Genomic DNA, 13,351 nt, shown 5'->3' with positions numbered 1-13,351 from the left:
ACAGGATTGTTGTGAGGAGATAAAATGGAGGAAGGAGGAGAATGATGTCATCTGCTTTGGGTCACCATTGCAAAAAAAAAAAAGGCAGTAAGTAAGAAAGTAAAACCTATAGGTTTTATTAAAGCAAAGGAGAAAACAAAAACTGGATTTTTTGGTTGAAGAGCAGAAATGAGAAATGCCAGCTTGGAAGGGGAAGAATGTTCCACTAAGGAAATTTTTGCACTCAGTGGCCCTTAAGCGACAGGGGTTTATCTGCCATGGGGACATAGGGGAGTCAAATGTCCCCGGTAGCCTCTCTATTTGGTCGCAACGTGAAGGGGTGCGTGCAAAAATTCATGTTCATTTGTGGGGGTTTTTTTGTATTTTTTTCAGTTTTTTTTGGCTAGCTGCGTAACAATTGCAACTCCTGATAGCAGGCACCCCCCAAATTTCCCTCAGATTCTCCTTCTAAATCCACCCCCTTAGAGCATGGATTTAAAGGGAGAATCTGAGGTCCCCAGTTTAAACATGGTGAAAGTGATGCTGTTTCAGGGTGTGGGAGATCCCACCCCAAAACAGCAAGACACTTTCAATGTTGTTTTAACTGAGACCCCAGATTCTCCCTTTAAGGTGGATATAAAAAGGAAGAATCTGGGCTCCCTAGCTTTAAACACAATTGAAAGTGATGCTGTTTGGGGGTGGATTCAAAAAATGGGAGGTGTTTTGTGAGAGATGATGCTGACATTTTGTTTGGTAAATGTTTTTTGTTGGGGGTGATTTGTGAGATATTTACATGCTTAATTCACCCACTTGCCACTGGCTGGGAGCCGTTTCTCCAGGCTAACAACCTCCAGACCACAGAGATCCATTCCCTTGGAGAACATGTAGCAATGCTTTGGAGGGCTGGACCCTAAGTTATGACAGCTCTCTGAAGTCCTAAACCCTGCTGCCTGCCTCGGAGGCCTCACCCCTGTCTTTCCAGGCATTTTTCCAACCTGGAGCTGGCAACCCAGTGAGGTGTGGTAGCTAAAAAAGCAGTGTGCCCTGGGATTCCCATGCCTCCTCCAAATGCAGCCTACTTGGTGACCTTGGGCCAGTCCCAGGTCTCTCAGCCCCACCACCTGCCTCTACAAGGTGCCGGGTTGTGGTGAGGGAAGGAAGAGGAGTCTCCTTAAAGCCAGATAAAAGTGGGGTATAAGTTCAAACTCTTCTTGGTTGGGCCCAGTCCAGGCAGCCCAGACACAACTCCAGGTTTTGCCAGGGAAGCTCTTGGCGGACCAGGGTGGGGGGGTTGGACGGGGACTCCGTTAGGTCTTGGAACCTTAAGCCAATAAACAGACTCTGAAGAGTATTATTGGATCAGCATGGCGTTTATTGATGAAGTATCCCGAAGCACCATACTCTTGGCAAAGGCAGTTCTGATGACACTGGCATTCACAGTCCCCTTTATTCCCTGAGGAAAGCCCCCCTTTTGGTTTCCCAAGAATTCATGAAAAACAGTCTTTGGAGCCAAGGCCTAAGGTTGGCTGACGAACAGTGAGAGAAAGCCACCTGGCTTCCCACCCCACGAGATGGCGGGTGTAACACCAGTGTCTCCACGGGACAGGAGTACCGAACCAGGGAAGCCCTGGTTGCCAACACAGCATGTGAGGCCATAAAGATCAAGGAGAAAGACTGCGCAGATGGCAGTGGTCACGTGACATCTCAAAGGGGACTGCCCTGTTATTTTTTTAGGCAGTACACGGAGTCAGGAACGCACCTCAGCTCCCCAGGTGACAGCATCCCCTGGCCCGGGCGGTGACTCTCAAGCCTGCCCAGGTCTCTCGGGGGGCGGGGAAAACTCGGGGCCTCCCGGGCAGAAAAGGGCTAAAGGAGAGCCCCCGCCCCCCCCCCCCGCTAGGCAACCGGCAGGCCTGGCGATGCAGCGCGCAGCGGACTGTGGCCGAAGCCACCCGGCACCTCAAGCTCCCCTCCCCGCTCCTTCTCGGCCCCCCGTCTTCGCTTTACGCCCCAGACCGCCGCGGACACAGGAAGTGGGACCCGCGTCCAGCTCGCAAACTGGGCCCCCGGATGTGACGCGCCCCCTCGTCGTGACGGCAGATTGGCTCCATTCTGTGCCCATCAGGAGCGGGGTCCCAGGCGCCCGCCTTTCGGGGGGAAGACTTCGGTTGCTCAGGAATGGAACCGCCCCGCCTTGGAGAGTCCCCGTTTCCATTCGACAGCCAGGCCGTCTGTCCAACTCCAGCGACCTAACTAGTTGCTCGTTTGTGGGAAAACGGAGCCGCCATCTCTTTTGGTAGCCCTCCGTCATTGGGTACCCTCGGTTTTGGGAACTGAGACATTGATTGGTCCCAAAATGAACCTGACTTTTTGTGTGCAGCTGAAAGTTTTAAGAAAGATCCGCCTTATTGGACGCCTCACCAGATCTGGGCGCCAAGCGATTGGCTATGAGAAGGCGAAAAGCTTGAGGCGGTTCCAATCAATCCCTCGGAACGTGACAGACCTCCTTCTCGCGAAGTGAAATAGTAGGTGAAGGTTGCGTGAGGTGAGAGAAGTCTCGCCCGGGGTCTCATTGGCAAAAAAAGGAACACGGGGGGGGGGCGGGGGGGCGGGGGGGGCGAAACGCAAGGGGGGCATCCTGATTGGCTAGAGATCAGTGCTTTGATCCCGCAGAATCAAAAGGGGCGGGCGGTGCTGTTCTTTTACGATAGGAGAGGGGGAAGGCGGAGCTTTCGTCCGCGGAAGGTCTCGATGTCCCCATTGGCTGCGGGAAGGCGAGAGAAGGGGGGCGGAGCTACTGACGGGAGGGGAGTGGAGAGTGCGCGCGCGCGGTCGCTTACGCGCGCCGCCTTGATCTGGCTTGAGGCGGGGGCAAAAAAGGGGAGAAAGGCACTCCAGCGGGCCTAGGCGAGGGGCGCGCGCATGCGTGCTGCCCGCCGCCGCCGCCGCCTGCTCTCGGGCACTGCGCCGCGCTCCGCTCTGGGGCTCCCCGTGAGGAGGAGGAGGAGGAGGAGGTGGCGGCGGTGAGTGGCGGGCTGCAGCCCGGCAGGCCTCAGGCGGCGCACGGAGGAAGGCGAGGAGGCGGCTACGGCTGCCGGCGGCCGAGGAGGAGGAGGAGGAGGGACGGCAGAGGAGGAGGACGGCGGCGGTGACGACGCCGCTGACGGAGAGGCGGAGGCGGCGGCGGGGCTGCCGGGGACGACGTGGAGGCGCGCTGCCCGAGGGGGCCGCCTGACCCCCCCACCACCACCGCCCAGCCCCCACCACCACCACCGCGACTCCGGAAGGCGACTCCGAAGGATCCCCGCCCGGCTTCACCTCCCCCCCCCCCCGTCCCTGTCAGGCTGTCAGGCGCCCCCCTCACGCCCACCCGCGCCTGCCGGACGGCAGCCAGGAAGCAGCAGGCGGGCAGGGCAGGGCAGGGCAGGCCGGGGGGCGTGCGGGGGTCTCTTCGGCGGCGGCGCCCTCCTCCTCCTCCTCCCTCGCCCGGCCTCTTCGGGGCCCCCCGCCCCCCCGCCCGGCGGGCTTTTGGCGTTTTTGAATCCTGGGCGCTTTTCTCCCCCGGCCCCCGCCGCGGTGTTTCCGCTCCGGGCTCAGTTCATTCTGCCGCGCAGCCTCCTTGGCCACCCGTCTGCTCACTCGGGGCTGCTGCATCTCGCTGTCCTTTAAAAAAGACACACACACCCCCCCCCCCCGCCGCCGGTGCGCCCCGTTCCTTTTAGTCCCCCCCCCCCCTTCTTATTCTGCGTCTCGCAGTTCATTCCCTTCACGTTTCTGTTCTGTCCCCTTTAAGACTTCGCTTCTGGCTGTGTTGCTCCCTTCACAGTTGATGCATCTCTCGTTCACTTTCTTGTTGTCTCCTAGCTTTTAACTCCCTGATTCCCCACTTGTTCGTCTCCTTATTCTTCTGCCTGCCCTTGTATTTATTTCTGAATGTTGTTTAATAAGTGAGGGGAAACACCTTCAGTTTTCTTCCAGTCTCTTTTTAGAATACTTTTAACCAACTATACACTGGTTCTCTTTTTGTCCCTGTTTCTGTGCTCTCCTTTACCTCTTCTTACTCCTGTCAAATAACTATTAAAAATTTAGATTCTTGGTTTTATTTTCTCATCTATTCTTATGCACACACAGCTATACCTGCCTTTAGTTCTTTTTTTAGAAAAACCTCTTGCATCCAGAAGCACTCAATCTAATTTCAGTAGTTTTAAAACTTGTCGTGCTTTTCATAGTCTAATTAGATTGTATTTCTTTTTCTTTTATTTTTAATGTTTCCTCTTCCTTAAGTTTTCCTTTCTATTTTGTTTCCATATTCTTTGCATGCACTTTCTTGTTCATTTTTCTTCTCATTTCTTTGTTTCTCAGCTCTCCCTTAAACAGCAGAAAAGTCTTCCATCTTTCTCCTGTAGCTCTACCACTTTTATTCTTTCCCTGGATCTACAATTTCGTTTCTGTTTTCTTTCCCTGTCAAGTTTTTCTTTATTATATTCTTCTCTTATAACTTTTTGTAGTCTTTCTAACCCCTCCCATCTTAATAATCTATTCTTTTTTCATGTTTCCTAATTCTCTGGTTTCACTTGTTATCCTAAACTTTCAATTTTCCCCCATCTTAACATTCCCCAAACTTCCTTCATAACTGCTTTTGCCTTCCTTGTACGAGTTGTCAGCCTAGGTTACTCTTCCTTTCCTGTTCTCATTTTGGTTGCTGTTCATTCTTTCCCCGCACTGTCTTTTTCTTTGTCCTATTTGGTACTCATTTTCATTCCCCATTACTTCAGAACTTGATTTTATTTAGCCACTCTTCTGTTGGCTCTGTTGCAAATTACTAGCATCCATCCAAATTAAGGTGGATAGATGTCTGCACAGGGAAGACAGGAGCAGAGTTGTAGAAGCCCTTGAGGGATCTTCCTACATATTTGGAAGAGATAAATTAAAAGGATGTGGGAATGGAAGGGGTGGGCTTGTCAGCAATCCTAACACTTCCTAGGCGGGTGAATTCACACCTTTTTTTGGGGTGGAGGTGGATCGACAAACTTCAAGACTGGCACCGAAGAAGCAGAACAAGGATGGCGTTTTAATACCCACAACATTGGCCATCTTGGGGGGAAGGGGGTTATTGCATGCTCACGCACACGCACACAAAAGCCTCCCATTTTTCTTGACTTGATGAAGACATAAAGGCCTGCTGAGTGCCCATGTTTTTTGAAGGCGGGCAACTTGCTTGTGACAGTATAGCAGACTCCATTTTCTGTGGCCAAATGACAGGTTGACCCAGTTGTTACTCCAATCAGAGGGCATCATTTTGAAAGTCTCTTTGTAGTGCCACAGCCAACGTAAAAATGATGGCGGCTTACAATGGCGGTACATCTGCGGCAGCAGCAGGCCACCACCACCACCATCACCATCACCTTTCTCACCTGCCCCCTCCTCACCTCCATCACCACCACCACTCTCAGCACCACCTGCACCCAGGCTCTGTGGCTGCAGTGCATCCTGTGCAGCAACATGCTTCTTCGGCGGCGGCAGCAGCAGCAGCGGCGGCAGCTGCAGCAGCAATGTTAAACCCAGGGCAGCAGCAGCCATATTTTCCATCTCCGGCACCGGGTCAGGCCCCTGGACCAGCAGCAGCAGCAGCCCCAGCTCAGGTACAAGCTGCTGCAGCTGCAGCAGTAAAAGCTCACCATCATCAGCACTCGCATAATCCTCAGCAGCAACTGGATATTGAACCAGACAGGCCTATTGGATATGGTGCCTTTGGTGTTGTCTGGTGAGTATTGGGAGCACGCATCCTCTGAATCTCCGGTGGCTTTCCTTTCTTATTGTCATTTTGGTTGGCATTCTAGGAATCTGTTTTGCTGTTGTTCAGATGTAACAAGTCGGGGACTTGCAAGGTGTTCAATATGGAGGCCTGAGAATTGTGATCTGGAAGACTGCAGCTAGTATTTGTTTTTAATAGCACATAACTCCAGTTAATCAAAGTAGTTTTGGATTTGACCAGTGGCAGAATTGTTTGTGGGCTCATTGCACTTGACAGAATGTTTACTCCACAAGATACTATTCCTTATGCCGAGAAAAAGGTGGATCAGCCCCTGTAAAACTTTGTTTATGTGGCTGTAGACATTTTCAGCTGATGGTCATAATGAGAAAAAAGTTTTCTGCTTGATTTGTTTTTAATACTTGACTGTTGGAATGCCATCACATTTCCAAACCCGTTTTTCCAGTTGAGAGTCTTAGAACCTTATAAATGACAGCTGGTATTCTTTGGGTTCTTGTAGTGCCGTGGTGGCGAACCTTTGGCACTCCAGATGTTATGGACTACGATTCCCATCAGCCCCTGCCAGCATGGCCAATTGGCCATGTAGTTTTGGATTTGACCACTGGCAGAATTGTTCGTGGGCTCATTGCACTTGACAGAATGTTTAATCCACAAGATACTATTCCTTATGCCTAGAAAAAGTTAGATCAGCCACCTATGAACCTTATGAATGACAGCTTCTATTCTTTGGGTTCTTGTAAGCCGTGGTGGCGAACCTTTGGCACTCCAGATATTATGGACTACAATTCCCATCAGCCCCTGCCAGCACGGCCAATTTGCCATGCTGGCAGGGGCTGATGGGAATTGTAGTCCATAACATCTGGAGTACCAAAGTAGTCGTTGAGGCCCATGGCGCCCAACCCAGACCAGGAGGAAATTAGTTTTCCTTACTTTGACTTCCTCTGGAGCCACAGCCCTGTTACTGCGTAGAGATTGTGGCCTAATCTGGATTGGATTATGCCTGACATCACTACCTTGAGACAAATGTGACATATCTGCACTTTTCCAAACATTCCGCTGCTGCAGCTTCCATTGTGTTTTAGAGGTCAGCTGCTGGACTTTAAATCTGAAAGTAAATTTATTCATTAGAAGCTTTTGTCTGTGTATTTTTAGAAGGACACACTTAAAGCAGCATCTGTATCTAGTGGCCTTTTAGATCTTTTTTAATCTTTTGTCTTGGCAGGTAATGAGTCTGCATTTCTCCTTCTGCAGCACATAATGTGTTCCCTAAAGTTGTGACCTCAGTACTTTGTACCCTTCTCAAACAGATTTTTCATCTTGCTTCATTTTTGCTTCTTCCTTTCAGTTGCACTGACAGAGTCCCAGAAGGGTTGTGCGAGGAACCAATGAGTTAGCCATACCCACTAGGCACTATTCAGTGATGGCTGTGCACTGTGACAAAGTCAGCTGTCATACCACCCCTTCTGATTTTAAAACAGAACATTAACCAAATGCCATTGTAAACCCGTGAAATGTGTTTGCATTTTTCTTTTGTAATGTATGTATGTTTCACCTTGCTTTGTGCATTGTTCCATAAAGCCCATGTGTACATGAATGTGGCCCACTGAATGCAAGAGTTGCAAAGTGAATTTCCTGCTAGCTCAGGAAATTAATTCAGTAAAAAAAACCCTAGCCCTTGTGCGAATTGTATTGTACGGGTACCACCAGGATAACAGTAAACGATTCAGTAAAGCTCCCCTTTGTCATGTAAGGAACACTTTGCTTGCCTCCTTTCTCTTGTTGCAGTTTTTCACCATGCCGAATAAAAACTTATCTATTAGTGCCATGATTCACTGGATTAATATGTGCTATAAATTGAGCGCTTTAGGGCAGAGTGATTTTGACAACCGAGACACAGTCAGATTTAGTTGGGTAACTAGAATGCATTGTGCAGACGTATTGCTGAAACAGGTTTCAACATAAAAGCATTATTAAAGCAGGGCCCGGATAGATCCTGTGTCCTATAACTTGTGAAGGCTTCCGTGTCAAAGACAAGTAATCATCTTATTTAGTTCAGTTTCTGTGCTACTTGAGTTTATGATGTACCTCACCTTTGTCATCTTTCTAGACTATAATTCATTGCAATCTGGCGAATTGTGTTCATCTCTTTTAACTAATTTAATGTGTATGCTAGATATGTTGTAGCCTCTGCCGTGAATTAGAAAAAGAGCATTGTGCTGTTTCCAGAATATTTTGACAACATAGAAATGGAGGATAACTGGTGTAGAAGGTGGGCTGCATTCACTATGACAGCAGGAGGAATAAGATCTTTTATCAAAGACGGAAATTGGGTGGCTTTTATAATAAGGTTGACTGTCACTTTTTCACCTATCAGTTTCAGCGTGGAAATCTACCATAATGGGATGGGTTTTATAGCTGGTTGGTTGGTTTTAGGATGGTGGCTCTAATTGAACTTTCAGTCAGTGCTTTTTTGAATTCTGAGCTCTGCCTTCTGAGTTCTAGGTATTCAGTGGTACCCATTAGTGTTTTCTTAGGTTATAAATATATGTCTGACCCACTTCTGTTTGGTGGTGGGGCTCACTTGATAAAGTACCCTGGCAGAATAGCGGAAAAACTTCCTGGACCCAGAAAAGTAGTCTGTTGCGATCAACGCTGCCTGGGAATAGGAGGGTTCTTAGTTTGGAAGCTTTACTTGAATGGTTTTTTGGTCACTGTAGTGTCTCTACACCTGTATGGATACGGTACAGACGAGGCACAAGTTTAAGAGCACTGACTCAAACTGCACACTTTATTGCTTTTGTTATGTTTTCTTTTTCAAATACCACTGTTGTATTTTCAAGGGGGAGAATATCATGGAAGGACAGTGGCCTTTTAACCCTTTGCTCTCCTACCTTCCTCCTGCTGAAAAAAACATCACTAAGGTGTTTATGACCTACTGTGGAAAAAATACAGATATCCACTCACATTCTTTGGGGGGGGGGGGAGAGGAGAAGATTAAAGAAACCCTTCCCCCTCAAATACAGTCATGGTGGCTACATTTAGAACGTTTGAAATGATCATAGAAGGAAACGTAGTTTGTGGTTTAAACCTCAGTATTAAAAAACAAACAAAACCAAGCTTTGGTTTGGAGCAAGCTTTGTAGCTCTAATAAAGGTTTGTGATGCAGCTTTGAAGCATCCTGTAGTGTAGATAAAGAACTGAAAGCTAAGAAAATTGACCAAGTTGCTTTTAAAAATATTAAAATGAAGGGTAACTTCAGCAGTGAAATCGTTTTGATTTCCTTATTTGAAAAAGCTGTAAATGTTCCTTGTTACCTTGGAAGCTTAGATGCTGGCCAAATCAGAGAGGCTTTGGGGGTTTGCTAAGTAATGTGGAATTCTTGTTTGCCTTCAACTGACCTTTGAGTGCTCCTTGTAAACAGTGATTAGGGTAAACCTGGCTCTCACAGAGCATGCTGTTTTTGCAGTTTTTATGCAACAGTAGGCTTTTTAGTGTGGTTCAGCCACATGAAAATGAGTGTACCCTGTTACAAGGAGTACTATGCTCTTTATGGATGTTGCTTTTACCTGTTTATTTATTACATTACATCTTTTCTGCCAGAAAGTTGGCTCTCAGTGCAGCTGACGGGCATCACAATGCCATATAAGTTGCATTGAAAAGTGAATATTAAATATCCTTTCTTCAACTGCTCTGGGTGGTTTGGCTGAGTGTCTTCCTGCTTCCCCCAGTAGCTCCAGTGAGGAAAGCTTGAGCGAGAAGGGTTGATTCCTGCTTGCTTGTGGCTCACTTTCTCAAATGGTATCATTGCTCCTACTTGGAAACCAGAGGGGAGGGGTTCAGCAGTGGAATCTGGAACCAGGCATGCAAACCTCTAATTTCATCCTTGATTAAGAAAAGTTGGTGTGGGGTGCCACAGTTCAAGTAGCTGGTTCTCCTTGAGCACGCTTCATAAAATTATTATGCCGAATGCTTGACTCTCTGCTGAAAAAAACCCATAATCTCGGTTGCGAGTTCTTCGTTTCTTTTTGCTGCCTTCTGAAACATATTGGAGGAGTAAAGAAAGAATAAAACAGGATATGTGACGAAGCGTTCTCCCCAAGTTTTCTGAGGGGTGGGGAAAAACTTTTCTTCAGGTAAACATTGTAAAATGTTAGGAGAAATGATAAGTCCAGAATCAGCTCATGCTAAAGCCCGCTTTGTAGACCCACTTTGTGTCAGTGACTATTGGGGCTTCCATGAAGGCCTCTTTAGGTTGCAGTTCAAAGGGCACCTTCTGGTGTGGACTGGGGCCTTCCCCCTTCCCTTTCACTGTGATGAAATTCATCAGTTGTGAACGTTTCAAAGTACGGTTGCCTTAGTGGGCTTTCATGCAGTTTGCTGTTACTGATCAATTGTTAGTGTGCCACTGTGTTCTTTCCCACTTTTTCTGCTGTGGTTGGTAATAAATGTGGCCTACCTTTTGGATACAGGTGGATTCTGAGGCGGTGAGAAATTCCCAGTGGACTGAGGGCAATGTAAACCAGCCACTTTATTTTGTGTGGTTCAGGTTAAAGGAGTCCCTAGAACAGTGGTGGCGAACCTTTGGCGCTCCAGATGTTATGGATCTATTAATTTTATCAGTTTCCCTGCCAGCATGGCCAATTGGCCATGCTGGCAGGGGCTGATGGGAATTGTCGTCCATAACATCTGGAGCTCCAAAGGTTCACCACCACGGCCCTAGAAGCAGGTGCAGTGTTACTCACTGGTGCCTTTGGAAAGCGAAATTTTGGCTAAAAGTGGAGAGTTTCCTTATAAAAGAGCAAGGATTGAACAGAGCTGAATAGAAAGTCTTTTCCATTTAATTGGCTAGAAATCCTGCATCTGAGTCACTTACTTACATCAAAGGAGAGCACGGATGCTTGTATGTTTCAAGTGATCCGGACTGCTGCTTTCACTGGGTGCTGGGTTCCGATCTTTGCAATAGATGGTCTGGTTTGGATAACTCTTGAAAGGTTTTCAAAACATGTTCCTCCAAGTGCTTACTGTTTGAAGATTCATGGTGGGGAGTTTGGTAGGCCAGGCACTAAAAAAAGGATAGGTTTAAAACAGTGTTTCCCAAACTTTTCAACATCACGGTACCCTTGATCTCACTCTTCATATCTCACGGTACCCCCGCCATCCCCCCCACCTCCCGCCCAGTGCCCTGCTTGCTGCCCCCCCCTCCACTTTCCCCTTTCAGGGTGAAGGGAAGCACTGTGGGCGGGATGTGGCTGCTGACCTTGTGGCAGGCCCTTCCCCCTGGGCCAGCTCCATGTCCTTGCTGGTGCTGGCAGGAGACACCACAAAAGTGAGGGGGGCCGGTAGCATTGCCGCGGTACCCCTGGGATATGCTCACGGCACCCCAGGGTACTACGGAACTCTGGTTGGGAATCGCTGGTTTAAAAGAATAACTTCTGCAGCTTATAATGAGCAACTATCTATACAAGAGGTTGGTTAGCCCTCTAATTTACCAAGTTTCAATATAAATGTATAAACATTTGATTGTATGGCAAGAGTGTTCAATTAAGGAATGTTTCGAAATTCCCTAGATCTTGATGTATTTTTTTGCAAGAAACACAGTTCGGCAGTTAACAAGACTCACAGGAATCCCATTTCTCCTCACCCCATCGTGGCTCCAGGCATGAGCAGCAGCAGCCACCCTGCCTGGAAGTTGCTGGGAGCCCAGAGCAGCTCCTTTTTATTTATTTTTTATTTATTGGATTTTATAGACTGCCTCATCCCCGAAGGGCTCTGGACGGTTCACAATACAATGTAATGTCCAATACAGACGATGCCCATGCTCTGTAAATGCCGTGGATACAATACAGCAGATCCTCCTAGAATGTCAGCTTCACCCTGCACTACGTAGTCACTATATAACCCCGATTATCAAAGATAAAACAAATTTGCCTTCGGCTTATGTAGTGAAGTATTTACTCAGCGATGCATCTTCTGAGATAACCTTTAGGGTCGCTACATATCTAGCGGAAGTAATATCTCAAAGACGGTACTAAAATGTGTCCCTCGATGTATCAAATCATCTAAATTACATTGATGGTTTTAGCCATCTTTGAGGCTCATGAGACTATTATATCAGCTTTAATTAACATATGGATATCACAATAGGTCTCCAGAAAGTTTGTGTATAATTTATCCTAACTTAGTGTATTGGATGCCTTGTTGTATTGTTGTTTATGAAACGAACAGACTGTATGCAGAATTATTTATGCCTAATAAAGGTTTACTGTACTGTACTGCAATGTCCAATAAATTACTGAAAATACATCTAAAAACGTTTAAAGTTCAGTGTGCAGCATAACAAATCAACTAACAGCAGTCTAAAAACCATGTTGGCAGCACCCAGTCTTAAGGCCGGGAGGGGCTGGCAGCGCCTAAGGATGAAACCAATATAGGGCACTGCCAGGGGTGACTAAATATGGCAGGGGCCTCATGAGGGGGCAGCCAATCCGCAGCCAGCCTCACCAAAAGCCCGGTGGAACAGCTCCGCCTTACAGGCTCTTCGGAACACGCCAAGGTCCCGCAGGGCCCTAACGGATGGAGGAAGAGCATTCCACCTGGCCCGGGTAGAGGCCAGCCGCATCATTGAAGGGCTGGGGACTTCCAGTAACTTTGCCATCACCGAGCACAGCGACTTATTTGGGACATATGGGATAAGACGTTCCCGCAGGTATGACGGCCCCAAGCCACGAAGGGCCTTGAAGGTTAGTACCAGCACCTTAAAGATGATCCGGAATTCCACTGGGAGCCAGTGCAGACGTAATAGGATCTTGCATCCTCTGCCACAGTAGCCAAGCCTGTAGCTTCTGCCAGAGTGTTTCCCCACAGCAGCTGGGCCTGAAGTGGCTTCCAGAGTGCTCTTCCGTGGCAGCTGAGCCTAAAGCTGCTTCTGGCATCGTTGACCAGTGACTGGGCCCAATTGGGGTCCCTGTGGGGGCATCCTCCAGCAGCTCCACCTGAAAGGGTTCTTTTGGAGGGAATTTCAAGCCCCCAGTGAATCTTTTGTTACCTTTTCAGGTTTTTCAACGAAGTTGGGAAGTAGTCCAAGTTGGCAGAAAAATCTGTTTGGCGTCGATGTGGTCCCAATCTGCAGACTTAGATATCCACAGATGGAGACCCCATATTGCTGTTAGATATATAGATAACTGTGGCAAGTTGTCAAGCCAGTACCAGTCCTCATTTAAATAATCCCCGAGAAGCAGATTATTAAAAAGTAGCTGCTCCATCCTTAGCATCAGCAAAGCATAAAGGAAGAGAAGCAGACAGTTTTGTTTGTCTGCAGCTCCTTCCGTTTCCCCTCCCCTCTCTCCATAAAATGTAGAACGTCCTCAGCCTTTTTGAACCTGTTGGTGCCTCTGGAATTCTGACACGGTTGTTGGCACAGCTGCAAGATGGCTGCCACAAAAAGGATGTTGTAGCTTACCCAGGGGCATATCTACACTAAATAGTGCCCAGAGCAAGCAGTGTGATTGTGCCCCAGCTCGCCCCCCTCCCTCAAGCTCAGAGGCACCAGAGACTGGCCTGAAAAAGCCCTCCTCTGGTCACCTCTGTGCAGACCTGTCC

The 13,351-nt window shown here is 48.1% G+C and overlaps 1 protein-coding gene across 1 annotated transcript in view; it reads left to right on the top strand.

Annotated features, from left to right (window-relative positions):
- The first annotated feature begins 3,295 nt into the window (after positions 1–3,295).
- NLK (nemo like kinase) overlaps positions 3,296–13,351 on the top strand; it is a 543,928-nt gene continuing 533,872 nt past the window's right edge. The window contains exon 1 of the mRNA XM_048518757.1: positions 3,296–5,743. Within this exon, the coding sequence (XP_048374714.1) occupies positions 5,316–5,743 (428 nt within the window). The 5' untranslated portion in view covers positions 3,296–5,315. The remainder of the gene's footprint in view (positions 5,744–13,351) is intronic.

This window comes from Sphaerodactylus townsendi, linkage group LG16, assembly GCF_021028975.2.
Source record: "Sphaerodactylus townsendi isolate TG3544 linkage group LG16, MPM_Stown_v2.3, whole genome shotgun sequence".
Classification (NCBI taxonomy): Eukaryota; Metazoa; Chordata; class Lepidosauria; order Squamata; family Sphaerodactylidae; genus Sphaerodactylus; species Sphaerodactylus townsendi.
This window is presented reverse-complemented; position numbering and strand designations above follow the sequence as displayed.